General features: G+C 52.0%; 1 protein-coding gene across 1 annotated transcript in view; it reads left to right on the top strand.

The window, feature by feature from the left end:
• The window catches only part of LOC133348768 (autism susceptibility gene 2 protein homolog), a 269,387-nt gene that overhangs the window by 139,198 nt on the left and 102,862 nt on the right, over window positions 1-27,327 (top strand). Inside the window, 1 exon segment of the mRNA XM_061561755.1 lies at window positions 17,408-17,437. Within this exon segment, the coding sequence (XP_061417739.1) occupies window positions 17,408-17,437 (30 nt within the window).

Consider the following 27,327-nt stretch of genomic DNA (forward strand, 5'->3'; position numbering starts at 1 on the left):
AGTGGGTGGTTTGGTGACCAGGGGGCCCTGGTTTCCGCTGACATGGGGTTAAACAGGGACCCTGGTCTCCACTGACACGGGGTTAAACAGGGACCCTGGTCTCCGCTGACACGGGGTTAAACAGGGACCCTGGTCTCCGCTGACACGGGGTTAAACAGGGACCCTGGTCTCCACTGACACGGGGTTAAACAGGGACCCTGGTCTCCACTGACACGGGGTTAAACGGGGACCCTGGTCTCCGTTGACACGGGGTTAAACAGGGACCCTGGTCTCCACTGACACGGGGTTAAACAGGGACCCTGGTCTCCGCTGACACGGGGTTAAACAGGGACCCTGGTACTCCACTGACACGGGGTTAAACAGGGACCCTGGTCTCCGCTGACACAGGGTTAAACAGGGACCCTGGTCTCCACTGGCACAGGGTTAAACAGGGACCCTGGTCTCCGCTGACACGAGGTTAAACAGGGACCCTGGTCTCCACTGACACGAGGTTAAACAGGGACCCTGGTCTCCACTGACACGGGGTTAAACGGGGACCCTGGTCTCCACTGACAGGGTTAAACGGGGACCCTGGTCTCCACTGACACGGGGTTAAATAGGGACCCTGGTCTCCACTGACAGGGTTAAACGGGGACCCTGGTCTCCACTGACACGAGGTTAAACAGGGACCCTGGTCTCCACTGACACGAGGTTAAACAGGGACTCTGGTCTCCACTGACACAGGGTTAAACAGGGACCCTGGTCTCCGCTGACACGAGGTTAAACAGGGACCCTGGTCTCCACTGACACGGGGTTAAACGGGGACCCTGGTCTCCACTGACACGGGGTTAAACGGGGACCCTGGTCTCCACTGACACAGGGTTAAACAGGGACCCTGGTCTCCGCTGACACGAGGTTAAACAGGGACCCTGGTCTCCACTGACACGGGGTTAAACGGGGACCCTGGTCTCCACTGACAGGGTTAAACGGGGACCCTGGTCTCCACTGACACGGGGTTAAATAGGGACCCTGGTCTCCACTGACATAGGGTTAAACAGGGACCCTGGTCTCCGCTAGCGCGGGGTTAAACAGGGACCCTGGTCTCCACTGACACGGGGTTAAACAGGGACCCTGGTCTCCACTGACACAGGGTTAAACAGGGACCCTGGTCTCCGCTAGCGCGGGGTTAAACAGGGACCCTGGTCTCCACTGACACGGGGTTAAACAGGGACCCTGGTCTCCACTGACACAGGGTTAAACAGGGACCCTGGTCTCCGCTAGCGCGGGGTTAAACAGGGACCCTGGTCTCCACTGACACGGGGTTAAACAGGGACCCTGGTCTCCGCTAGCACGGGGTTAAACAGGGACCCTGGTCTCCGTTGACATGGCTCCTTGCTCCCTCCCCGCACGAGCCCCACGTAGGGTGCGTGACTCACACGACCGCCACTGAGAGCTTCACGCTGTGGAGGGCAGCACAGCAGCACCGCCACAGCGTGGGTCAATCACGCACTTTGCGCTCATGGAGAGACTGACAACAGCATCCCGGCCACACCATGCCTCGTTCTCTGTGAACATAGTCTCCCTGGCAGCTAGGACAAGTACGGAACATTTCTGACGACAGCTTATAACATTTCTGTGATGTTGTTATAACAGAAATGAAAGACATTCTCAGCCTCTGCTTGTGAATGCATGAGAAATGTTTGTCGAAGTGTCGACCTCCAACCTGGCTGTGGAGCTTTCATTAATGTTATAAGAAGATCGATAAACACATCAAATACAACATTAAAGCCATCAAAACGGTGCGTAAATAAAGGTAGAAATAGAATGCAATGTTTGAAACATTGTTCTTATACAGGTAGATATAACTTTAATCACATGAGAAAGTTAAAGTTATTTGCTGATAAAATTGAGGTGGTGCTCATCCCCTTCTTCCAGCCCTGAGCCAGTGGTGAAAATTCCACATTCCTATGGTGGGGACAGGTCTCCAGAGAACAACCAGTGATTCACCATTCATTTTAGATTCGGCCACGTGACGATCTCACCAAATCTGTGCAGAGGGCCCTCCACCACCCGACGCAGCCAAACTAGTTCAGTGTCAGATCATTTTGTGACCAAGCCAAGCAGTCGATTAAGAGCCACATTGGCTATCAGAGGTCACTACCTGTTAAGTTAGGACAACCACTTTTGATTTCCCCACCAATTGGTACTTATTTTTGGACCAAGTCAACCCTCCCAACCCAGGATTTGAACTCGCAAACCTTTTGACTGTGAGCCGATGGCTCCACCGCTGAGCCAACTGGCTGGGTTCAAAGGTAGTCGGCGGCTTTTTCTAGAGCTTTACCGGCCAAGTCGCTTGTGTCGAGATGGGTTTTGAGCGCCATCACTCCGAGTCTCGCCCGTGAAATTCGCCAAAACTCCGTGCGCCACTGCAACTTTGCCGCGCTCGTGACAGCAGACAGACCTTAGCAATGCTGTAATTGCCTCCGATTAAACGTCGCTAAATTAGGGGTCACCGCCGAGGCATGTTTAATTGATAATTTGTGGATCGGTGAAAATTACGTTGTAATAATTTCTCAATTATAGTTGGGAACGACATAAAATTAATTACAATTTTAAATTGAAAAATTCTGAAAAATGTTACGCTGTGCGGGAGCTTCCACGGCAGGCACGATGGTCAGCAGGCTGGACCTGCAAGCCCGGGGGGGCGGCCGACCCCACGGTGCCGCCTCCCGGCACGGCGGTTGAGAGAACGGGGCAATCCTCCCAAATCCGCCCAGCAGTGTACAGTGCGTGGGTTCACCGCGGTCACTCGATTGGCAAGGTCACGCGGCAGCCAGTCCCAGCGTGGCTGTCGTGGAGGAAGCGCCGTCTCCGCCGTGCCCTCATCATCGCCCCATCCCACCGGGCCCGGGTTTCCTGCAGCTGCTCACTTGGCATTCGTGTGTCTTCCAGCGCTTGCGCGGACCCCTCTAGCGCGTGGGGTTTTTTTCACGCCGTTAACCCCCCCCTAGGATTTATTTGGACGATAAGCCAATGCCATCCCTCGCCGTACATCAGCGGTGGTTAATTCAATCTCTGGGCAGCCTAAACGGCAGGCTCGGCAATATCAATGTAAATTTCATTAACGTTTATACTTTAGAATAATAATCGGAAACGTATAGTGTGACATCACAAAAGTAACTTGTACGTCTGCGTCCAGATAAACAAGCCGCCACGGCGGCGATTAGGCCGCGGCCGTGCGGCGAGGCCTGCGAACGGCGTTATCTGCCAAATGACGGAGTTGATGGAACGTGGCTACAGTAGCACTCCGTAATAGCCTCGCCGAGCCGTGATAAAGGGACTGGATTAGTGGAGAGGAAAATGGTTTGTCATATCTGAAACAGACGATAGTGTGTGCTGAGGCCTGTGCACCTCAGATAAGGAAAGCCATTATCGGACCTGAAGCACAGAGGTGCTGCATTGAAGTGTAGAAGCACGACTGGCCATGCAGAGAGCGAGCGTGACCAGCCCCAGATAACGCTGCCGCCGCCACCGCCACTGCCGCGACGGAAAGCCGCGGTGACACGCGAGCTGTCGGAATGGTTAACCCACGCCGTGTCGCGCTGGCTTGTGAAGTTACTGCGGCTGAGGGAAACTCGCGATGCAGAGACACTGGTGGCAAAAAAAATCTGCCCTCTGCCCACGCTCGTGTCCTGGGCAATGTGGCTGGCTTTTTAGGCTTTAAAAACAATACACCTATTTCGGTGTCTGTTATTGATTGTGACAGAGCTGCCGCGATCTGATGGTCAGCACGCTGGACTTGCAATCCTGAGGTCCCCTGTTTGATTCTATTTCCCGGCGCGGCAGTTGAAACAACAGAGCAATTTTTTTTTCAAATGTCTCCGTCTCTATCCACCCGGCACTGTGCGTGGGCTCGCCGCAGTTATCGACCGGCAGGTCGCCGCGTGTGATGGGGTAAAATGTGCGGTCATAGCCTCCTCTTCCAACACGTGCGGTCTTCGGGGTGGGAGTGTAGACCAAATACCCTCTCGAGTCGGTCTCGTGGAGGGGCTCTTCCACCAGCGGCGTGCGCGTGAGCGAGCAATTGCAGGGCAGCAGCGTTGCTCCGGTACTTGGTTGCTTGTTGCTCGAGCGAGGCTTGTAGTTAGATCACCGAGTTCAAGTGCAAAATTCCTGGAATTAAACCCGTAAAGAGCGGACAAATTCCTCGGTCCCTAGTGCCGGACACCGAAGAGGTCCTGCTGCGTTATTGCAGCCGTCCCCCACCCCCCCAAAGTGCTGACATTTGAGTTATAGCCGGCCCTGCTGTTTCGCAGCAGCTGCACACTTCTCAAACAACGCACTCTTTGCTCCCGCGGTTTCGTGGGTACGAAAGCTCAAATGCTCCGCAGGGCTGGCAGGCGGGGGGCCTGACAGCACCTGCCAAAAAAATCGAGAGCCATAATTGGTTTTGGAGACGTTAATTTTTGCAGTGTACCTCCGCAGTGTGGGAGACTTCAATTTATGTTTGTGTTGACGGAACACGAGTCTCCCGAGACTCGGCGGTGGGGCCCGTGCCAACCTCGCGGGATTCGCTGACATTTTCATTTCGTTGTTAATTTTCAGAGACGATTTCACGATCGTTCAGATTAATTCCCATGCGGAACACCCGGGGTAATTCAGCTATTTTCCGCACCATTTGGGTTGCATGCGGCGCAGAATAATAATGCAAATTCAAGAGCTGCTTTAGCGGCAGCGTATACTCTCGTCGTCGCACGCTTGCCTTTAATTCCTAAACAAGCTTAGTCATAGATGACAGTTAACATTAGAAATGTAATTTGCAGATTTAAAACTGATTGAAGTTGTGAAAAGCTTTATCTACTTGTCATTTCAGCTCACATTTATAACATTTCCCATAACCTTGCAGTCTCTTACATTATATTTAAAAGCTAACGCTGCGGTTGTAAATGCTCAATGGATATCTTTACATTATTTTAAGAAGCGGGGTTTTTCAATAAAAAAAAAACAGCTAAATGTGTGCGTATTCAATGACCGCCATTTCCCAAGACGTTCCTCGATATTTTTTGCTCGTTAGGGGGTATTAATTTTTGTGTCCAGGGGTTTTACAGTGTTTGCACAACATGTACCGAACAGTGCAGCTGGCTGCGAGATATATTCGGTGGGAAATAAGTTACTGGCATTTTGAGCACAGGTGCCTTGAGATTCATGCTGGGAAATTCGTGGCGAGACAGGATAAGCGATGTCTGGAAGAGAACAGGGCAGGTGAGTGTCGGAGGCACGATTCGGGTAAATCGTCTGTGCTGGGTGCAACGTGTCAGGATAGGTGAGGGCCGATTGCCAAGGCGGGCACTGCAGTGGTCTCCATGTGTCCGGCCACCGAGGGGAAGACCTCAGGCCAGATGGTGGGAGACTGCCACGGCAGATTTTTGGAGGTCACGCCGTCTCCTGTGCAGCGGCTGTGGGATTTGACGCAGGGTAGAAAGGGCTGGCAAGGAGGTGCCGCCGGGTGGCATCAATAGCTTTGGCCGTGGTGACGTCTTGATGTTGTGGATGGGAGGGGGGGGTTCAGTTAAATAAAGCCCTTGGGGTGAAGTATTTTTTTCGTTTTGAAAATCAATATTAATTAAGGGAATGTTTCACCGGAGATGGTTTGTAACAGTGCTGCCCAGGCTTCACACGAAAGAGGGCCCCCACAACAGGCCTGTTTTTGGTTGCTCGTGAAGAAGGGAGGCGCTGCTCGGAATTCTGCCCCCGGCCTCTGGGAACCTCTTATTGGCCTTGGTTTTGTGGAATTTGCCAGAGGCCTTTAAGCAGGCCAAATGACTCCTCCACGAGCGTGGGCTGAGGTTTGTCTAGGAATGGCAGCCTCCACATCTCTCCCCCTCGACACACGTGACCCAGACGACTGAAGGCCGTGACTTGGCCGGTCACCCAATTCTGGATTTGCCAGCTGTTACACAATCATTCCTGAACGCATTTCTCCGGCAGTCTTGACCTATCAAAACTGTGCAGTGCACTGGATTAAAATGCATCGCAATACCGGTACCAGATCTCAGGAGATATCAATTCTTACCTCCTCAACACAGATGCCGATTCCTAGACTGACTGCGTCAAACCTGGACAGGTGGCAACCCTATCCAAGCCAGCTGTCAACACTTGATTTTGCATCTTTATCAATCTCTTGAGAGGCTAAGAAGCTCAGCAGGCCAACGGTGGCTCTCCCGGAGCCGTTGAGGCTGCCGAGGAGACATGCCCAGGCTGCGCGCGGTCGGTCGGTGGAACCGCGCTTGGTGCTGCTGCTTGGACAGTCCTTGTCCACCCTCACAGTGACGGTTCGGGTAGTCGGCGATTATGCAGAGCACAAGTGGATATAACGAAGCACAGCGACACAAAGCAAATCTCACGGGCCAATTTGGACAGATTCTCGCAGCCATTTTAGCTTCTTTCAACCGGAGCAGTGTTCTGTTTTTAAGCATTTATAAAAGAAAAGATAAGCTGCACGGATATAATGCTGTGCGATTACAATATTGTCCGTTTGCAGCAGTGTTAGCGTTCCGGGTTTTCTGAAATACAGTAATGAGCTCGTGCCATTGAGCCGAGGTCTGTGTTCACTCTCCACCCTGCCGGCCGCTCACGGCACTTTTCTTTCTGATCTCCTCCCTACCAAAGCTCCACTTTGGAATGCCCCTCCATCATCCTCTCTTTCCCCCCCAAGCTCTTATAATAAACCTTGCTCAAATTAAGAATTGTGTTACACTTATATAACTGTGACAGTGCTGTCTGTTGCTGGCCGCTTGACAGCAAGAACACGTGACTACTGGTTACGGATTTGATATAAATTAGTAATGATGAGTTATTAAGATTTTTCTTGGTGCCTTTATTTTTAATTTTATCATGACGCTTGTTTACCCAAGAACGCCTCACTGACTCTTAAGAACCCCGTTTTTTTAAGGAGGGTCCTTCCTTGCCAGGCTCTCGCAGTCGGGGGAGATGTTGCTTCATGTAATTCTAATTCAAGAACGTGAACGCACCGCGAGGAGCCCGAGCCGGGAATTGTGGCGTTGCCGCTGCCCCGCCCTGCCGCGTTGGCGTGTGGCTCTCCCGAGGCGGGCGTTTTACGAGAGCCGTACGTCTCGGAAACAGTGAGGACGTCCGCGCAAGACTCGCGACGGCAAGGCAATAAAATCACGCTCGCAGGTGTAAAGAATCGCAGGCCCACCAGGCTGCCTCCAGCCCAACATGAATCAACCATTTTAATAGAGCGGTTAGGATCTGGCCCAGTGGAGACCGCCTGTTTGCCAGCACATGTGCTCGGCAGCGCTAAATTATTTATCTCCCATTTAGCGAATGGAAGTGGTTTGGGCAAGCCGATAAAAGCGCCGCGGTGCGCGCGGTGGGGCCCACCGACGCATCCATTCCGACTCCCCAGGGCGACGTTCTGCAGAGGCCTCCAGGGGCCAGGGGGGGCGGGCGTGCGAGCGGGCGTGCGAGCGTGCGGGCGTGCGAGCGTGCTTTATGGGTTAATATACAACGGCCCTGCCGCGGGCGCGACGCTAGTTGCATCTTACCGAATGTCACATTAGCAGATAAAGGGGGTGTGGGGGGGGGGCTCAATTTTCCCTTTGAACGCGACCTTGCACAAACGCCCTGGTCGCGTTGGGCTGATTGTGGTCGTGTCAGTGCTCTCATTTTTATTAATTTAATTTTGTGCCGCGGGCCGGGATTAATCGGCGGCTGCGGACGCCGTTGCGGCGATTTGTGAGCTGCTGGAGGCGGGAGCGTCGCACGGCAAACCGAGCTCTCCGTGGCCTGCCTGCCCGCCCTCCGCCTGTGGATTTATGCGCAAACCATTGGGAGGGTGCTTCGGCCGTGTCTGCAAGTGCGACGCCGCACGTTGCGTCCGAGCGCGCGTGTCCCTGCAGCGGCACACGGAGCCTTCGTCCTGAACACCGGATGATCGCCGCTGCTGTACAAGAGCGCACATCGTTCATAAGCTAGTCATCCCGCTGCTGTCATATCTGTGGTGGAGCACCCAGTTGCGACCTCGCTACACTCGATCGGCGTTCAACGTAGAGCAGTCGGGGTGATTGATGAACCAGCACTCACCGATTCACTCACCACTGATCAGTCACCTCCTCGTCACCCTTCTATCGCTACTGTAACAACCTCGCTCAATAAAAAAAATATGATTTGCACTCATATATGGCAACTTTTATCATGCTGTTTGTTGCTGGCAAATTGATGTCTTGGGCCTTTGGATGATTAAAAGCGTGCGCGTTCTTTGCAATTGCTGCGTTCATCTCCTGCGCGGCCTGCCAGCCGGTGATTTCTGCAGTGCTCTAAAACCACAACCCACACGGTGATGCCACAAGACATTCGTTGAAAACATTTTATTTACTTCCTTTGTAAAAGTATCCATTGAATCACCTCGACAAAGTTTCAACAAACGGACGTATTCCCCCACAACACCGTAACCCAAAATGGCTCCCAAATGATATCTTTGTATTTATTTAAGTGTGTGGCTTAGCAACACCACAAGCCCTCGGCGTGCCGCTGAATCCACAGAGGTAACCCGGACATGGTCCTCGGGCGGCCTCAGCCATCGAAGCTGCGTGGTGCACCGTAGTCAGTCAAGATCGGTGCACCACCGCGACCGGGATCTCGGTACAAATAAATCCCTGCTCGCCACCCGAACACAGGCGCCATTTCCCGGAGTGTCCGGACGTAACAACGCGCTCAGTGCATTATGCGGCAGCCCTGACGTGCAGGGAGTGCTTGAGGCGCGTTAACGCCGTTGGAGGAAAAGGGCCACGTTTTTTAAAATGGTTGCGGAAATTGCCGTGCTTCTGCTGTGCGCGTGGGGTAATGGACGGATCTTCCAGGGCGCTCGAGGGGCCCCCCCTCTTCTCCCCCGCTCGCCGGGGAGCGCAGCTTTAACGGCAGCAATCAAAGGCTGATTAAGCACAGCAGCGTCCCGTCGCGGCTCTAATGGCTTGATTGTTGAAGTCGAGATGCGCTCGCCCGCTCGGTGGCCATGTAGCGCAGGTGGTGGTGGTGCCTGCGTGGCGGTTTTTTTTGTGCGAGATGCATCGCGCTGTCGCCAATTGCATCCGCTGCCCGTGCTCCCGGAGAGAGATGCTTTCAATTCCAGCAAGGGCAATCAATGCGGCTGCACCGCGAGGATTCGTTCTCCCCCCCCGCCCCCCCCCCCCCCCCCCACTTAATGCTTCTGCGGTGAGGATTTATAGAGAAGCCGGGTGTGGTGGTTGTGGTGGTACGGTTGCCACCTGTCCAGTTTTTTACCTGGACAGTCTGGGAATTGGCTTCTGTGTTCGGGTGGCAGGAGCTGATTTGTACCGAGATCTGGTACCGGTATTGCTGTGCTGACCTTTACTTCGGTACGCTGCGTGGTATTGATAGACCGAGCCTCACTGAGAAATACGTCCCGGTTTGGTCTATGAAGAAGGTGGCGAGCCCTAGGTGGCGGTGATGCTGGTGGTGATGATCAAAGAGTTGCCATCTGTTCGGCATAAGGAAACCATTACGATAAGCGCTTCGCTAATTCCGAACATCAGAGTCGATGTAAAAGCGAATGAACAGAATGAGATTTGTATCTGTGGTACAGGTCACACAGCTGATGGAGGAAGGCAGAGAGCGCACCAGAATAGACATCGTAAACCCAAATCGACGGTAATTGGCAACGTGTACAGACGGTTCCCGAGATGCGAATGTCCGACTTGCGAACGAAACCTTCCGAAACGATACTCTTCTTTTTATCCATTTGACTTACTAACGTTCGGTCCTCCGGAATGTCATGAGTCGCAGCATCCGCCTGGGACTTGTTATATGCCCCTTCCGGCAAGCAAACCAGCATCAGGACTGTAGGTAAGTTAAAATAAAACATTGTTTTTCTTTTCATGTTACTTTATCTTATGTTTGATTTACTTTACAGTACGAGTTTAACAGTGCTTCCCGTTGTTGTTGAACCATAGCACATGTTATAACACTGACTGTGTGTACGGTAGCATTGAATATTGATATCCAAGATAGCAACATCTTGAATAAAAGGGCTTGTTTTTTTTTGACCGCTCCAAAATAAAGTCAAAATAATTTCCCGGTCAAATGAGCATTGAAGCAGTGCTTCAGCTCCTGTTACAAGCCTGAGTAAATGGTGAAAATTCCACATTCATATGGCGGGGACGTTTATAGGATAACCATGGTTGACTTCCCCACAAATCGATACCTATTTTATCAACCCCAAAAGCATGATGGGCGAGTAAGCAAACCCAACCAGGTTTTCAGGTTTTTATCTCGCAAATTTCCGATGACCACAGGCAGACAGGCAGCTCAGACGTGACCAGGCCTCATGACACTCTTCTGAGCGCACACCCCTCACTGTCTCCAACCACTGGTGGGGTGGGGTGGCACGTGCCCCCCCCCCCCCCCAATGATCCGATCGAAATCCCGAATTTTTATCGGATCATTGGGGTTTATTAGTAATCGGCATTTTGCGACCCCCACTCCACTGTGTAGCATATTATTACGTGCCAGGGACTCCATGAGATGATAGAATAATAGTCTGAGTCCATAATTGGCAATAAGTAACGGTAAAGCAGTTTTAAGTGACTCACAGAATTGTGCTCAGTTGTGTATACAGCACACGACTTCCCTGAAGGCAAACACCTTCAGCGAGCGCGATGCCGATCACACAACGCGGTTCGAATTCGACCCTCGATGGATGGCTGCGCCATCGCCGCACACGCGTCGAATAAAAAGCAAGGGACAAGTCCTTACTTACTCCTCTATCATTTTTCATTGCTGGAGGGGTTGCCCCCCCCTACCTGAAAATCCTGGCTCCGACATTGTTCCAACGCTCCCACGGTGTCGCCAAGACCCTTTGGAAGACGATGTAGCAGCAAGCAGCAGCAGCGAAACAGCGTGGTCTTTTCGGTCTTCAGCTGTCCAACCATTCCGCGTTTATATTTAAAGCAACGCTAGCGTTCCATCGTGCATGATTAACGCTACTTCTTTTTCTATTTTGTCCGCGGAGTTTATAATTTTTCCCGTTTTGGGCTGTCAGTATCGCGTGGCAGGCCCCATAACTCAGGTAGCTACTGCGATGTTTTTCAGCGGTACATTAATTGTGATTATAAAGTCATATGTAGTAATTTCTCTATCCTGACAAAAAGTGGGGATAGCAATGTCTCAGTGCTAGGTGGCGTGGTCGGTCGTAATCCGTGTAATTACTCCTACGCTGGCCTTATAAAAATTAAATGCGCTTTAATTACTGTGTTGGGCTCGAGACCATTGGAGGCCGCAGTTCCCTCCAACCCAGAATCACGAGCAATCATTCTTGGTAATTAACTTCTCTGAAGGCAATTTAACACCTACATTCGTTTAATTAGATCCGTGCCTTGTGGAACATTTCTGGGTAATGGCGGTCTGCGTGCGCACCCTGGGCTGGGCTGCAGCCTTAAATAGCGCCCGGCTTGCCATGCACGCCGCACGGCCTCGCGCGCATCGCCGTATTTAGCTCGCGTGAGAAAATCACTAAATGGATTTGGGAGATTAAGGATAGGCGCCCGTATGGTGAGACTCGGGGTGAATTGCGGTGGCGACAGGTCAGCCACGAGCTCGGTGAGGACGGCGCCCGTCTCGAGCGCCTGGGCACATCCTGCCGGTTGGGAGGGTGACCCACCATCTCTCCAGGGTCAGCCATCTCTCGCAGGGAAGGGAACAGCGGTTGTCCTATGGATAGACTCACCCCCGCCATAGGAATGTGGGATTTCCACCACTGGCTCGGGGCTGTAATGTGGAGGTGAGCACCAGTGTGTCAGTGCCGGCGTGAGCAGGAGAGCATTGGCGTTCCGGTTGAAGGCGATCACTCGGCTTGTGACGACGCAGCTATTCGGCAATTAACACCAAGTATGACGCTCGCGATGCACATGTCTAATTGTTCATGTGGCAATCAACTCATTATAACGTATGCAAATGTAAGGCTAATGGGCTGGAAGAGACAGCACAGACAAGAGAGAACGAACAAGAAACAATACAAACTGGATAGTTAAAACGGAACGGTTGCCTGTTGAGTACATTCACGATCCCGAGTCGGTGCGATGAACCTGATTTCTGTCGCGGGGAATCGTTGCGGCAGTGAGTGCTGTAAAGAGCGGGCACCGGCCTTGTGCTGTGTGCGTTGTCAGGCTAACCCACGACACCCTCGCCACGCAGTAAAGCGGAAGGCTTCATGAACCCACCAGGACAATGAGCTGGTGCTTCGTGGAACCAATACGGATCCGTGGCGGTTCCGGACTGCTCGTGTTGCGGCAGTCGGTATATTGAGAGGCAGTCGGTCTAAATGAAGTCTCCCGTGTCAACAATTCCAACTGTCTCGCCAAGGAAATGTGCGGGATCGATAGAACTAGGGGCCGCTTATCTTGCGCGTAGCTGGTGATGCAGAGCGTTACTGATTTTCTGTCCTGCCACTTGACCGCTTGTCCTTTTGTCAGGCATTCATCACGACGGCGGCGGCGGCGGCGGTAGTTGCTGGGTTGCAGAAACGTTTGGTCCGTTTGTACGTGCGTTGGGAAACGTGCGTAGTCAAAATGCCCAACACATCTTGCCGGTTCGTATTTTTGGCGATGCTCTTCCGTGAATGGGGACGGGTTAGCCACTCGTATGCCTGCCGAGCATAGACCCAAAGGCCCAGGACGTGAAGTGGCCAGCAAAAACAGCACCGTCAAAATTGTAATAGGTGAGCGTTAACACGATTTTATTTAATTGAATAGATGTTGAGAGGTCCTAGTTCTTTGCAAAATTATGTAAATAGACAACACAAGACAGTAATTCGTGGCGTGGTGGAGAATATAACAAAATCATGTATTCGCAGACGATACGCTTGCCTCACATCACTGTAAACATCTGGCTGTTCGCCAATATTTGTTCATGCAAGCCTGTGTCTGCTGATGAGACACTAAATGTCAAAACTGGTCCAGAGTTTTGCTTGTGACGAACCAATGCTACTGATAAGATGCAGACTCTCAAAAAGGCCATTCGGCGAATTGGATGTGTAAAAAAAAGCCTTGATTTATTATACAGAGGGATAGATAATGGTGTGCATGAGGGGGCTTATTGTCTCCTCGTTTATTTTGTTGTTGCGTGTACTCTCCACAACAGCGCCAGTGAACATTTTGTCTTCAAGGTACAACGTATTTCACTTACACATAAATACCCATTTGGGTATGTAACCGTTCATTTCTCTTTCCACCACGCTCGTCTGAGCAGAGTTTTCCAGGACGGGCCGCAATTAGTTTGGGCTGCGGTTTCAAACCGCAGCGGAACTCGGGTCTTGCTGGAGGTCACGGCCGCTCACGATGGCGGCGCTGTCGGTGGGCTGTCTCCCGCCTGACCCTCACGCTGAGCGCGGGGTTCAGGAATCTCCCCTCTCGTCCTTGTCCTGGAGAGAGCCCGGGGCACACGTCTCGTGGCAACTATCCCGCTGGGTTATTTTCTCCAGGAGGGCCAGGGCAGCCGGGGGTGGACGCAGGTTGCCATACATTTTCGTTCATATCAGGACTGTGTCTAGGTTCTGAGGTTTTTAAGAAATATATGAAAGCGACGGAGCTCCGGAAAAGATTGAATTGATATCCAGCGTTTTCTGTACATGACGATAAGGCTGAGAGCATTGTGCGTGCCACGTGGTGGTCAGATGGCACGCGTGCAGGAAGCGCGGATGAGAGTTGCACCTTCCCTTCCTCTGTACGTGAGCAGCTGAGCCTGGGTGCTGGTGGGGTTTGCAACAACGAGATAGGACTGCGAGTGTTGGCGTTTGAGCTACAACTCCGGCAGTCGCAGCATCCGTTCCATTATTTTGTCTACAGCAACTCTGGTGGTGGCGATTTGGTGAGGTCTTCATTCAGCAGTGGATTAACCATGGTTGGGGATAATGGTGACTGTGGCTGTCACTTGGTTGAGGACAGGACTGATGTGATGACGATCTGCGTTTCTTCTCGTGATTAATTGTTTTTGCGTGTCACGGCGTTTTGCGCTGAACTAGGACTCGTATCGACCATCGAGTCGTTGCCTATACACATCTGGCAGTTCACCAGCATCCGTTCAAGCAGGTCTGACTGCTGATGGGACAGTGAATGTCAAAACCGTTTCAGAGTTTGGCTTGTGTTAAACCAATGAAGCTGAAATTTGTATGCCCTCCCAGATGGCCGTGCGGCTGATGGAAAGTGTCAAATACTTTTAGTTTTTGTGGAGGGACAGAGAGGTGACGGAGTTTCGTCTTGTCTGCTCATCTATTTCGTTGTATTCTTCACCACGACACTCATGATTATCGTACATTACTACTGAAGGCTGTGTTGCTTTATACCTTGATCAGGACTTGCCTTGTCTCTCGATCTCACGGGGGCTGCAGTTGAATAGCCCCGTCATGCTGCGGATCCTGCCAGAGCCCATTTCATTTTAATCAGAACAGAACAGGGTCCTGGCGGACGGTTTCCAGGCCAGTTCGTCCATAAAGCTGAACAAAGGCAGGGAATTACCGGTGACAAACTGAGTCGAATGCACGGGAGCGAGGTCGCGTACATTCTCTTTCTGTCAGCTGAGGAATTAGCGGTTCTGAAGCGAGCGCCGGCGTACGTAACGAAGGGGCGCAGTGGCCGCGTCAGGGACAGACAGAGCTAAGCTCTCCATCGTGGCTCGCAATGCTGGCGCGTGCGCATCGCGGTTTTGCCATTCTTTGTTGACAGAACATGACGGCCGCATTGCACGGGGCGCCAGCCCGGTGCTCTGCTGGGTGCGTGGCGCGCACCGAGAGATGTGCGTGCGCTCGCTGGCGCTCACGTTTCACGCCTGGGTATTCACGTCGGCTGGAACGAGTGCGCCGGGGTGCAGAGGGTCACTAAATAAATAGAGCGCCAAATTCCAGTTGCAACCCAAGTTGCTATCGGTAACTAAAGCCCTTTGGTTACAGCGGAGGTACTATTAATACCGACTTGGACCGAGGTTTAAAAACAAAAAAGTCGGTGATTTCCGGCTCAAACTTGCACCGAGGCGGTGCGCATCTGTTTGCAACCCTGAGCCAGTGATGGGAAATTCCACATTCCCATGGCAGGGTCGAGTCTCTCCATCGGACAACCACTGTTGACTTCCCCCCAGAGAGTTAATGGGGTGATAAAAAATGTTTGACTCCGAGGCTCGTGTATATTTTCCGCAGCTTGTGTTGGCCCCTGCATTGATCAAGTGTTTGTTTGTTTTTTTTGGGCTGGCCTCGTATTTTGCAACACGCGTTCCTGCGTCACCGTCGCAATTATCACCCTGTAATTGTGATCCGCGACGCCCCCGCAAGCGATGCCGCTTCCAGCGCCCGCACGCTCCGCGGCGGAGAGCGAACACACGGCGACCGATGCGTGGATGGATTTTCCTACCGCTTCAATTGCGAAGGATTATTTTAAAAATGTCAGATAACTAGCAAGAAATGCGAAAATGGGTGGCATTTGAAAAAAATATATATATATAAATCAAAGCGCACGTTTGGCATTTGGCAAAAAAAATATCTCAGCCTGGCAGAGGAGGCAAGAGATGGTAAGATGGCGGTGAGACACATGCCGCCGCCGCCACCACCGCCGCCACCGCGCGCGGTACGTGGGTGGCGCGCTGGTTAGGGCGACATTCAGTGACTGCGAGCAGCCTCGCTCTGACATTTACTGGCTCATTAGTAATCACATTAAAGGCCCAGCGTGGGCCTTGGCGGCACGGAGGGGGCGGGTCGATTTATGCCGTCGGTCGAGGGGAGGAAGAGAGGGCTTCTGGCTTGCCGGAGGAGAGCGCATCAAATGGTGCCAGAAAAACTTGTCAGAAATTGTAATGTAGCCTGCAGCTCCTCAAATCGCCCCTGACGTTTTATAAAATATTCATGGGTGAAAATTAGGTCTGGGAATTGCTGCGAAAAATAATTCACAGCCTGGCGTTTGTGAGTGAACTTGGCATGCGAAATAACACGCGGCACACGTGTAGAAATTACTTACCGCGAATTCATCCATCAGCACCTTCATTTGCCCCGTTCTCGTGAGCTAGCGGGCCCCGCATTAAATATTCATGTGCAATTCTCGCATGATTTCAGCACCCATTTCACATTCAGAAAGGCATTAAAATGTGATATTTGCCTTTGATTTATGGAATGGGGCTGCGGTGATGGGTGCTGATTTGCCATTTGCCTGAGTGCTGCTCTTTCTATATTGCTGCAGGACAGTGGTGCTCAGGCTCCCGCACTGTACGTCTCTGTGCTCCACACTTAATATGCGCCGTGGAGACGGGGCTGTCGAGAGCCAGGCTTGCATGTGCAAGCCTTAAAGGGGTCCTTCACACTTCCCCCGCTTGTATCTGGCCGCGGGCCCTCTCTCGTATCTGTGTCATCTCTTGTAGCACCGTGAGAAGAAAAAAATCACACTCTTTATGATGTAAACACGGTTTGTATTAGCGGCAGACTTTTAGATTAAAATGTAAATGTGTGCATAGACGTAAATTAAAAACGTAATTTTATAAACACTGCCGTGGTGTAATTCTTCAATGGTGTTTAAATTTCCCTTACAACCGGCCCAGGTGGTGACTCAGCTGTAGAGCGAGCGGCTCACAATCCGGAGGTCGCGAGTTCAACTCCTGGTTCGGGGTCGCCCATCGTCCCTTCCTCCAGGGTCAATGAACTGAGCACCACTTTTGTGGCGAAGTCAATGATGGCTGTCCTATGGATAGACCATGTCCTTGTCATAGGAATATGGAATGTCCACCACTGCCTTTAGGGCTATAAATGGTAGATGAGCACCACCTCGGTGTCTTCGTTTGAGCTGTTTGGAACTTGTGGGATGTTGATGCCTGTTCTGTGAAAGGGGTGGGCGAGGAGGGCGAGGAGGGCCAGCAAGCCCAGCTCTGCCTCTGGTGCACCTGAGCCAGAGGCAGGAACTCGCTGCGAGTGACACTCGGACGCGTCGCCTCTCACGATGCATCGCTTTGAGAACATCGACATCGTGTTTTTAAAGGACAAAGATTTGCCCTGTGATGTATTATGCAAGTTACTTGCATTGGTAACCAGCTTCAACGTCAATCTGCCTTTCACAATGTGAATTCTCTCAATGTTTTTTTGCCACGTCTGCGTTGTTAACAAACGTGGCGTCGCTGCTTCTCTTTGGCGTCCCTTTGCGCTGAAGCGCCAACTCCAATGCCGCTCCCGAGGTTCGTTTGGATCTGCTAAGCGACGGCTGCACGGCCGCCAATCGCCGCTCGCGGTGTGCAGGGCAGCCCAGGATTTATGGGCCTGCAGATAAATCGCTGCTCGCTAATTTAACATGCATAGAATTTCTGTACATTAGGAAATCAAACGTCCACACGTTTCACTAAATTACTTTCCTTTGTTCTTCTGTTGCAGTGCGACAGCGAGAGTGACATCGATGACCGGGTGAGTACGGTGTTATGCACGCTAAGCCCATTGCACCCACGCAGCAGCAGCAGCTGGCGACGTGTGTGTGTGCGCGAGAGCATGCTGTCGGGCGGCACAAGAAGACGTGGCCGCCCAGAGGCACCTGGAGGCCCGGTGCTCGAGGCCCGGAGCAGAGCGCCACGTGGTGGGGCGCCCTTGTTTTTTTTCGTGGAAGGAAAAAAAAAGCGCAGGCTCGTTGTGAGGCCCTCTTTTGTGTGAGGGCCGGGGCAAATGTCCCATTTTGCCCTCCGCCCCCCTCTCCTCTCTTCCGGGCATCCCTGCGAGAAGACGCATGAGCGCTTGTGCCACCATGACGGTGAGGGCGCCGGTGCTCGCGTTCGTCTGGGACAGCAGGGGTCGTTGACTGCTCGACAGAAACGGGACAGAGCCCACCCAACATGAAAGCAGTGCGAGTGAGAGAAGTAGAACGTTTATAGCCTCGATGCAAACCGGCCGGCAGGCTCGGCAGTGGAGCGGCTCGCAATCAGAGGAAGGCTGTGAGAGGGTGGACTCGCCCATCATCCTGCTGGGGTCGATAAAATATGTACTGCCTTTTTGGAAATTAACGGTGGTTGTTGTCCTGTGGCTAAACTTGTGGCCCCCCCTGCCCGCCACAGGAACGTGGAACAGGAAGTCACTTTAACGTTGGAAGCATAACAAGAATTCAATGTAAACAATTACCAGGAATGGGTTGTACGATTCCCACAATTGCAGGAAAACAGTAGCAGACAAACTTTTTTGTTCTCATAAACATCATTATACGTGTGGGGTTATTCTGCCTCCTTTATTCCATTAAATGTGTCATCCTAATCAATCCAATCGTGACAAAACGATTGTACACAGACCGAAGGGATGGTGAGTAATAACCTAATTTTAACACTTATAAAATTACACAATTTAATTAGTACGTTACTCTCAGTGTTTTATTCGTTATATCTATTTACATTAAAGGAAGCTACACGTCATTTCCGTGCCGTACGGTGCAGCTGCACCCCTCTGAGCGGGGCGCTGTTTTCCCAAGTAAATGACACACGGCCGTCTTACTTGTGTTCGGTTGTCGGATCCGTTATCCGGGCCGCGCTATCTGTGTTCTCCGCGAGCCGTCGGCTGCAAATGAGGTGGCGCGGCAGCTCGATGAGACGCGCGGAGAGGCGGTTTCCCAGACCGATTAAGGCGATTAGACCCGTCCATCTCACCTGCTCAGCTACTCCGGCTCACGTACTAATGTCCCTGTTACTTGTTATAGTAACACGTACAGTGAACCAAGCGTTGCCATGGTCACCGGCTGAGCCTGCCAGGCTGGACCGATCGCCGAGCTGTGTGCGAGGCTTCTGGAGGCCTGTGCCACCTGGGGCCTAGGGTTGCCCACTCATCTGCAGCCTGGGTTTGACCCCAGGCAGTCGAGGAATTGGCATGTTTGTTTGTGCCAAGATCTGGTGGAATTTGTGTTGAACTTCATGACGCTACAATATGCAGTTTTGAAGTGATTTCCACTTGGTTCACATTTATTGACATCGCTAAGAGAAACCAAATTAACAATTTGCGTCATTGTGGAGAATATGAGTCAGAGAATAACTAAGCAGACTGTGCCTAATTTACATATCTGTATCTCCAAATAAAACATACAACAAAATAAAATGTCCCATCAGCCACACAGCCTTCTGGGAGTGATTTTTTTTCAATTGCATTGGTTTAGCACGCGCACATTTTGAACCGCTGAATGTCGAACCCAGTCCACAGTTTGCGTGTATTAAACCAATGCTACTGAAAAATTAACTCCCATAAGTACTTTTGTTTTTTAGGCAGAGGGACGAAATTGGGAAATTAGCATTTTGTATGATTATTTATTTGGTTAGCGAAGGGAAAATATCGCTAAAGGTCTCTTTTCCCTGAACTATTCCATAAAATGTGCTCATCAAAATCGTCTTAATGTAACAGGAGGGCTGTGTGAATGTATTTTTTAAAAATTAACATTTAATGCGGGAACAGGCTCCGCCATGCAAAGGGCCTTAAGCCTAAATGGCAGTGTGCCAATTTTTTCTGTCAAAAATAATCACCTACAATTTAATGATAATTACCAAAAATTTCATCACTGATAGGCATTATACATTTCTGTCAATCACAACTATACGACATTCAAAAGTGCTTCAAATTATATCTCTTTAAGATTGCCCTAATGTACTAAACTTAGGTATTTTTAATTGCGATCAATTAAATACTTTCCAATGCGAAATTGCACCGCAGGATAACTTCATTTGAGTCGTAGAATTCTCGGGAGGCTGGAGAAGTTGCTGCGGGCTCATTGCCGCACTGCTCCGGCGGCCCGACAGATCGCCTGTCAGCAGCCAGGGTGACCGACCGTCTGCTCCAGTCCACTCGCTCTCTCGCCAGCAGTCAGTCGCCTCCTTGTAACTCTTCTATCGCTACTGCCATGGTTACGTACCCCGTGAACCTGGTTGATTCCTCCACCCATGTTGAGGACTCGGTCGACCAGACACTCACTGTCTTGTCTCATCCATACTGTGTTCACTCACCACGCCGCAGGGCACAACAACTCCCCTCACTCACCTACCCTCTCACCACACTGGAGGTCACAACAACAACAACCGCCATTCGCCACTAAGTGGCAGTGACGTTACCACGGCGCTTGTACCAGGCTATGTGCATGTTAAGGCCACGTGAAGTGTCGAACGCCTGCTGGCAGGAGGTTATGGGACAGATCCAGGTGCCATGCGTCGATTGACTTGAGATGACAGGCCGATGCACCACCTTGCTGTGTTTTAGCCGCCCCGCGTTCCACTCATTGTTGTGAGCGTCGCTCCTCTGCCCTCCGTTGTTGCTGGAGGGCGACTGCCTCCAACTGCCCAGTAGCGTCCTTCACGAGCCTCCTCAGCAGAGGCCAATCTTGACACCGCTAGTACCAGTCATCGGCAAGTCCACTCAGCTCCACGTCCTTCTGTACCACATCGCTCTATCTCATCTCTAGCCCGTGCCGTGGCCGTTTAGCCCCTTCTATCCGGCCAAACAAAAGCTCAGCCACCCACTCACCACACTGCAGGTCACCTCACTTCTCTATTTGCACCGCTCCACTATGGAATTCCAGTTCCCAAGTTCCTATAATAATCCTGCTCAATTCAGGAAACGCGTTACACTCTTATCTTTTGCAGCCCTGACGGTCCTGTTTGTTTCTGGTCGCTTGACGTTTTGGGGCCATCGTGCCTGTGCTCAGCAACTGCGTCTCAAAGTGGAAATGAGTGCACGTGCTTTTGATGACGTTCCCTTGGACTGCCAGAGGCTCAAGGTGCTCAATCCTGGAAACCCTCGGTCCTAGAATAACAAGGCAGACAAGATGCCTCCTTCCCAGACCCATCCCTCCATGTAAACAATGCGAGTATTCTTTACACAACCCATCGACCACACAGCCTCCTGGGAGTGCTACATTGCAGCAGCATTGGTTCAATACCTGCAAAACTCTGGACCGGTTTCGATTTGAAATTCAGCATCTCATCAGCAGAGTCAGGCTTGCTCAAGCCAACGCTGGTAAACTGTCGGATGTTCATTGTCAAGGATCCTCTGTTCGATGTGGTTTCTAGTTCGAGACAAACCTGTATGATATGTGATGTAAAAAAAGCTTTAGTGTCGGAACTAAAGCCCTTCGTAACCCCTCGTGTACTGCGGAGGGCACCCGCAAATCCACATCACACCCTGAAGCGGCACAAAGGCGTCACAGCGGTGAGTGCAAGCCGTTGGGCTGCGGGGAGAGTCTGACGTCGACTGGAGGTACCACGATTGCCGCCGGTGTAAACAAAGCGTCCGTTTCTGGGAATCGGGTGAAGAGCTGACACGGACAGGGATTGTGTACCCGAACATTTGAAGAAAGCAACATTTCTGAAACCAGATTACACGGAGGTTCGGGTACGCGGCGCTGGCTTGCCAAATGCACGTGTGAAGTGGCAGGGGAATGCGCAAGGGGGGGGCGTGTATTGGCAGTGCATCAGCTGGCAGCTTTGATACTCGCAAAGGCGTTGGTACCTGCAAGAAGATGGAAGTCGCAGTGTTAATGCGGTAATTCCTTGCAGAAGTAGAGGTGGCAATGCCTGCTGCAGTGTTTCTATTGCGTCTCAGATACAGTGTCGAATATATTTTAAATCCGCGATGTTTCTTTGTTTAATACTGACGTGAATCTGCATTCTTATCCATGCATTGGGTCGAACGCCCGAGAAGTGGTAAAGCTCGTCTGAGAGTCTTGGGTTGGAGCTCGCGCCGCTGATCCGCGTAGAATATCCTGACCCGGGCTTAACGGCCTTCGCGCGTTAATTAGTCAATTAGCGCGCGGTGGCACGTGGGCCACAGGCAAACACGGCGACGGCACGGTGTAGCCGGGATGGAGCGTGCGCCGCCTTCTGCCGGGCGGCGAAGGGTTAAGGAGATAAATGGAAGCGTCTGGTGTGATGAACAAGTCAAGAGCCAGTTGGAACTCCATGGGGAGCGAAATAAATTATCGCGGGATCAAAGACAGGCGCGGGACAGAATCAGAGCAGCGCTGCGGGGAATTTGCGGTGATCCACGGCGGCAGTAAAAAAGGGGAAGGCTTGTTAAATTTTAATTAAAGTGAATTCCAATGCACTATAAATTCCTGGTCGTCCTCGGACATGAATACTTGATGAGGGACAGAATGGCAGGCAGCCCCGGAGAGGGGAGGCCTCTGCAAACGCGAGAGCGGCAGCACCCGGGAATGCGCCGCGTGCCTTGGGTCGTATGCACGTGGATTGTATGCAATGCACGTGGTTCGTATGCACCTGGGTCGTGCGCACGTGAATTGTATTCAATGCACGTGGGTCATATGCACGTGCGCGCAACTTTACAAATCGCACCCATCGGCCCATCGATCGTGTCGAAGCCTGTGTCGTGAGCGGTCGTAAATTGCGCCGTTTTAAATGCGTATTTATGGCGGTTAGCGAGATCTCCGTCCGTCGTTATTAATGGCCGCCTGGCTGTGTTTCTAATAGTGACGGCATATCAAGATGCGCGAGGGACACTGGTAAAATGAGTCATAGCAGTGTCAGATTGTGCAGCGGTTGGGATTTTATCCCACGGTAGACGTCCGCCGTTATCGCGCCTCTTGTCACCTTCGGTGAGGCTCGGTGTCAAATAATTACTTTCATGGGAGTTTTATTTGTTTTTTAGTCTCGGAGCGTGCGACGACAAAACACGGCGTCAACGCAAATGAAATGTCACTCGGTGCGGGCGCCCCGTGCGCTCCCCTGTGCGTGGCGTGTAAGTGGCGTGACGGGGTTTGTATTTACCGGCTGAGAGCGGCCTTCTGGAGGCACGGGGGCTCACGCGCGCGGCCCGCGCTCGGGGTCACGCGGGTCGCTGGAGCGATATTTTTGCGGTAATGGTGGTCGTACGTCATCGCCGTCACGCTGGGTTAGGACGCGTCGTGTGATTACGCCGAGAGGTGAGTGCCGCTGACAGCGCGGATGGGCGCGGGGTAACTGGGGCCGGCAGCTGCCGCACCCACGGCCCAGTTATTACATCACGAAGCTGTGCACATCACCAATAATACCAGCACCAATACCGCTACTGCCGCCACAACCACCACAACCACCACATGACCGACAATACCACCACCAATACCACTACTTCCACCACCATCACCACCACCTTCATTTGCACTGCCACCACTACCACCAATGGCACTACTTTCATCTCGGCACTTATTGTATTGACCCCAGAGGGATAATGGGCCGAGTCAACCCCCAACCAAGATTTGAACTCGCAACCTTCCGATTGCGAGCTGCTCGCTCTACCGCTGAGCCACGCGGCCGGTTTGTACTTGCACACACGGAACGTGCGCATAGTACGCACGCACAAACATCAGCCTCCACGGCTCTCAACCCCAGTGAGGGAATTTGTATTTTCCACCAGTGTCTCGGGGACACCAATGTAGAAGAGCACCACCACCACCACTCTCTCATTTGAGCAGGGATAAACTTTGGCACGACTGCGGCAAACAAAGGCCAGTGCCTCGCACCTTGCGCGATCAACTATTTGGTGCGCGAGCGCACGCGCAACAAAGTGAAGGCCAATTCCAAAGCGAAGGCCCCCAGGCTGAGCCGAGCGGCCGGTGCACAAACGGTTAAACCTGTGGCTCGATGTCGATTTCCTGGGTGCGGGCGAGAGCCGGGGGTGGGTGAGTGGCGTGTGTGACGGCGCGGATCTGCCGCGCAGGCTGCATCGCAATGAGCGGCCAGGACGGACGGATGGCCTGCAGGAAAACATTTCACTCGTCACCCAGAGAGGCTGGCAGCCCCTCCCTCGCGCGCCGCGGCCTGACACCGGCTCATGAATAATGAATCCCAGTCAATGCCACTTTTTTCGCGCCTGCATTTTTTTTTATACATACAGATCACCTACCCCTATCTAACAGAGAGGGCCCTTGCCTATAAACACCTGGCAGGTCACCCGCTTTGGTTTAAGCGAGCCTGACTCTGCCGATGACACACTGAATGCCAAAACCGATCCAGGGTGTGCTTGCATTGAAACCACTGCTGAAGAGATTGTATACCCCCAGAAGGATATCTGGCCGATGGAATTTATAGAAAATATCCGGGAAGTTTTTGTGTTACTGGAAAGATATGGGAAGGAGCCGTGTTGTCTGCTTATGTACTGCGTATTTTAATCACCTGAGCTTAGTCCGGGGACCGTTATTATTTTTATGGCAAAGTTGTGCTCGAGTAAAGCACGAGATGTTACGTTAACTCCCGAGTCCGTGATCGTCGCGTGCAGTGTGACGCCACATGTGGCTCTTGCCGTGTGGCTCACAGTGTGTGGCTCACTGCGTGTGGCTCACAGTGTGTGGCTCACTGCGTGTGGCTCACAGTGTGTGGCTCACTGCGTGTGGCTCTCAGTGCTGGCTCTCGGCGTGTGGCACGCGGCGTGTGGCTCTCGGCGCGTGGGCTCTCGGCATGTGGCACGCGGCGTGTGGCTCACTGTGCGTGGCTCACTGCACGTGGCTCTCGGCGTGTGGCTCACTGCGTGTGGCTCGTGGCGTGTGGCTCTTGAGCTCACGGCGTCACACGAGATTTCGGCGGTGCTGGCGTTCGCCGTCCACGCCGACGGCTCTACGTTAATATTGTACGTGTTGAGCGCAGTTTAATTTAAACATAATATTTTGTTCGTAATCGTGTAGTGGAGCGCAGGTTTAATGCTCATTAAATCAGAATTAATTTAAAACTCTTGTGAAGGGCCGTTAACTGTCATCATGTCCGATCACTACGATTTTAATTACTGTGCGTGCTGCGTCTAACGGGAGATGACTGCGATCCCTTTTGCGAATGGAGTTTTTAGCAGTCGGCGTGTCGGCGGAATGGGCTTCCTGACGCCCGCCGATGGCATCGCCGACTCATTCTGCCGCCCGCAATCACGGCTGTGTTTTGGTGTCGTCGTAATCGCTCTCCGGTTGCAAAACACCAACGGTTGGAGCGTGACCGCGCAACGCGTGAGCGGTCGCACTTTGCAGCACAGCAGCGCCACGGTGAAATGTGATGTTTCGCTGCACGTGCCGGGAGTTGAAATTGAGTTTTTGGTGTGTCAAAAATAAAAAGTCTTTGCACCGCTGTCACAAAAGTTCCCGGCACGCGGGATGAAACGTCAGACGTCGCGTTGAATACCGCATGGCTGCACGGCCCAAAACAAACGGCACGGGAGTGACCAGAATGTATCGTGCGAGGTGCGCACACCATGACGGTAATAATGATTCCACTTATGTACCCAGGAAAGCTTTGCCGAGTCTCAAGACTCTTTTTCAGGAGGGGGACAATGATTCCTATGCGGGTGTTATTTTTCAATTTTGAACCTTGATGCCTCCGCACAATGGCCTACGCTTTTTTTTACGCTCGGAAGTGTTAACCGGGCAAATGTGGCTCCGCGTAGAGCGAGCAGCGCACAATCGGAAGTTTGCGAGTTCAACTCCTGGTCGGGGGGTGGCTCTACCCACCATGGAGAAGTCAACAGTCATTGTCCTGCGGATAGGCTCACCCCCAACCATAGGAATATGACCGCTGGCTCAGGGTTTTGAACAGGGGTTGTTCACCATTGCCTCCACGCTCATTTGAGCAGCAGATCACTTTGCCTTGTGCCGTGCACGGCGAGGGTCTGTTTGTACGCAGGGCGCGGGCGTGTGCAGCTTGTGCAGCCCACATGGAGGCATTTGTTCCGCTGTAGCGTGCGCCGCCGCGTTTTGCCCGACTTGTTGTGTGGCCTCCGCTTACAGCACCGGGGGTCAGTGCTGATCCGTCACCCCGGCCACGCCGCTAAGCGTCAACACGGCTTGACATCTTCAAGGGATCATTCCTATATTCCATCATGTAAATTCTTGGTGACGTGCGGCTCACACACGCTGTTTGTTCACAGCCTCCGGCCCTCTTGGGTGTTAACCACACGACCCCGTTCATCGCTCACGGCGCGTGTGGTGAACGTAGAAAAGTACTCCGTGGCGCTGAGCTTTCGGAGGGCGCAAGTGAGGCAATGCTATTGCGTTCGAGATAAATTGAGTCCGACGCTTGTCACCATTTTTTGTCCACCGACCAAATAGCCCAGAGTGCGCTAAGCAGGGTTGAGGGTGCACAGAGCTGCGTTCGGTGGTCACCGTGTACAAACAACAGGGCGTCGTAGAGTTTGCAGGGCTGTGCGGTGGATGGCAGCAGACAGTGCAGAAATGTTTGTTGTTGTACTGTACGTCTTTGCTCCCACATCTTTGCTCCCTGCGCTAATCAACCTACCTTCGCCAACCCCTACTTAAGCTCGGTCCGATGATCCCCACGGTGTGCGGAGGCCCTCATCCAGCAGCGGATCGAAACCAAGGACCTGGCCGGCATATGGACCCGCAGGAGGGCGCCAGCGCTTGCTCACAGCTCTGAGGCTGTGGGCGAGGAGACGCGAAGTTGAGAGAATTTGAGAAGGGGGGGGGGGGGGAGACATTTGTGTCTGACACGCATTCACTAGCACAGCGGTAGCACGTCGACTGAGACAGCCACGGCCAGACGTGGAATAACCAAGGGCACCCTGTTCATATTCATAAAGGTTATCCTGCCTGCCGATTAAAAAAAAATAAGATTTTGCTTGCGCATTATGCAGTGAAATAATCCTAGGCCTCCGTACAGCTTTGTTCTGTCGATTGTGCACACGTGGTCTCATTCACGTCAGCTAAGCGACACGGGTGGAAAGGGCATTAGCTGGCAGCGTCGCAGAGTGTTGTGCTTTCTTCGTATAGTGCTCTCCCAGCATGTGGCCGATCGCTAAGAGAATGTTGAGTCCTTGCAAATAGAACGCCTTAAAATGAGACAACAGTTTCCCAAGGTTGCCATTGAGTCGTTCATAAAAAAAAAATCTAGCATCTGTTGTTCTCAGCCCCGAAGCTTATCTTTTCTCAGCTGCCTTGGGATGAGCAAGTGTTGTTATTGTACTGCACGTTGGAATCATTATTATTGTTAAAATGAAGCTATCTTTAGATTAATTTATTTTATGTACATTTATTTAATTCTTCCAAAGTAGTTGTGTAGTTTTTGTTGGGTCTACTTTCAATGTCACCTCTCTCTCTCGCATGCGTGAGTTTTCCCCGGGGGTACTCCACAGTTTCCTCCCACGTGTATGACACACTCACGAATGGGACTTGGTCACACATCCCAACACAGGAACACAGCGCTTGGGCAATTGTTGATAGCGTTGGCTCTGGGTGCCTTCCTGCTTACCTGCGGTTTCCCACGCCTCCTGCGAGTGAAAAATGCCTACGTCATTTGGATTTGAAATGTGCTTTAATGATGCTGTAATAAAATATTACATCATCATCATTATTACCCTGCTTT

The sequence above is a fragment of the Lethenteron reissneri genome, chromosome 28 (assembly GCF_015708825.2).
Source record: "Lethenteron reissneri isolate LAM-NWPU_2019-01 chromosome 28, ASM1570882v1, whole genome shotgun sequence".
Classification (NCBI taxonomy): domain Eukaryota; kingdom Metazoa; phylum Chordata; class Hyperoartia; order Petromyzontiformes; family Petromyzontidae; genus Lethenteron; species Lethenteron reissneri.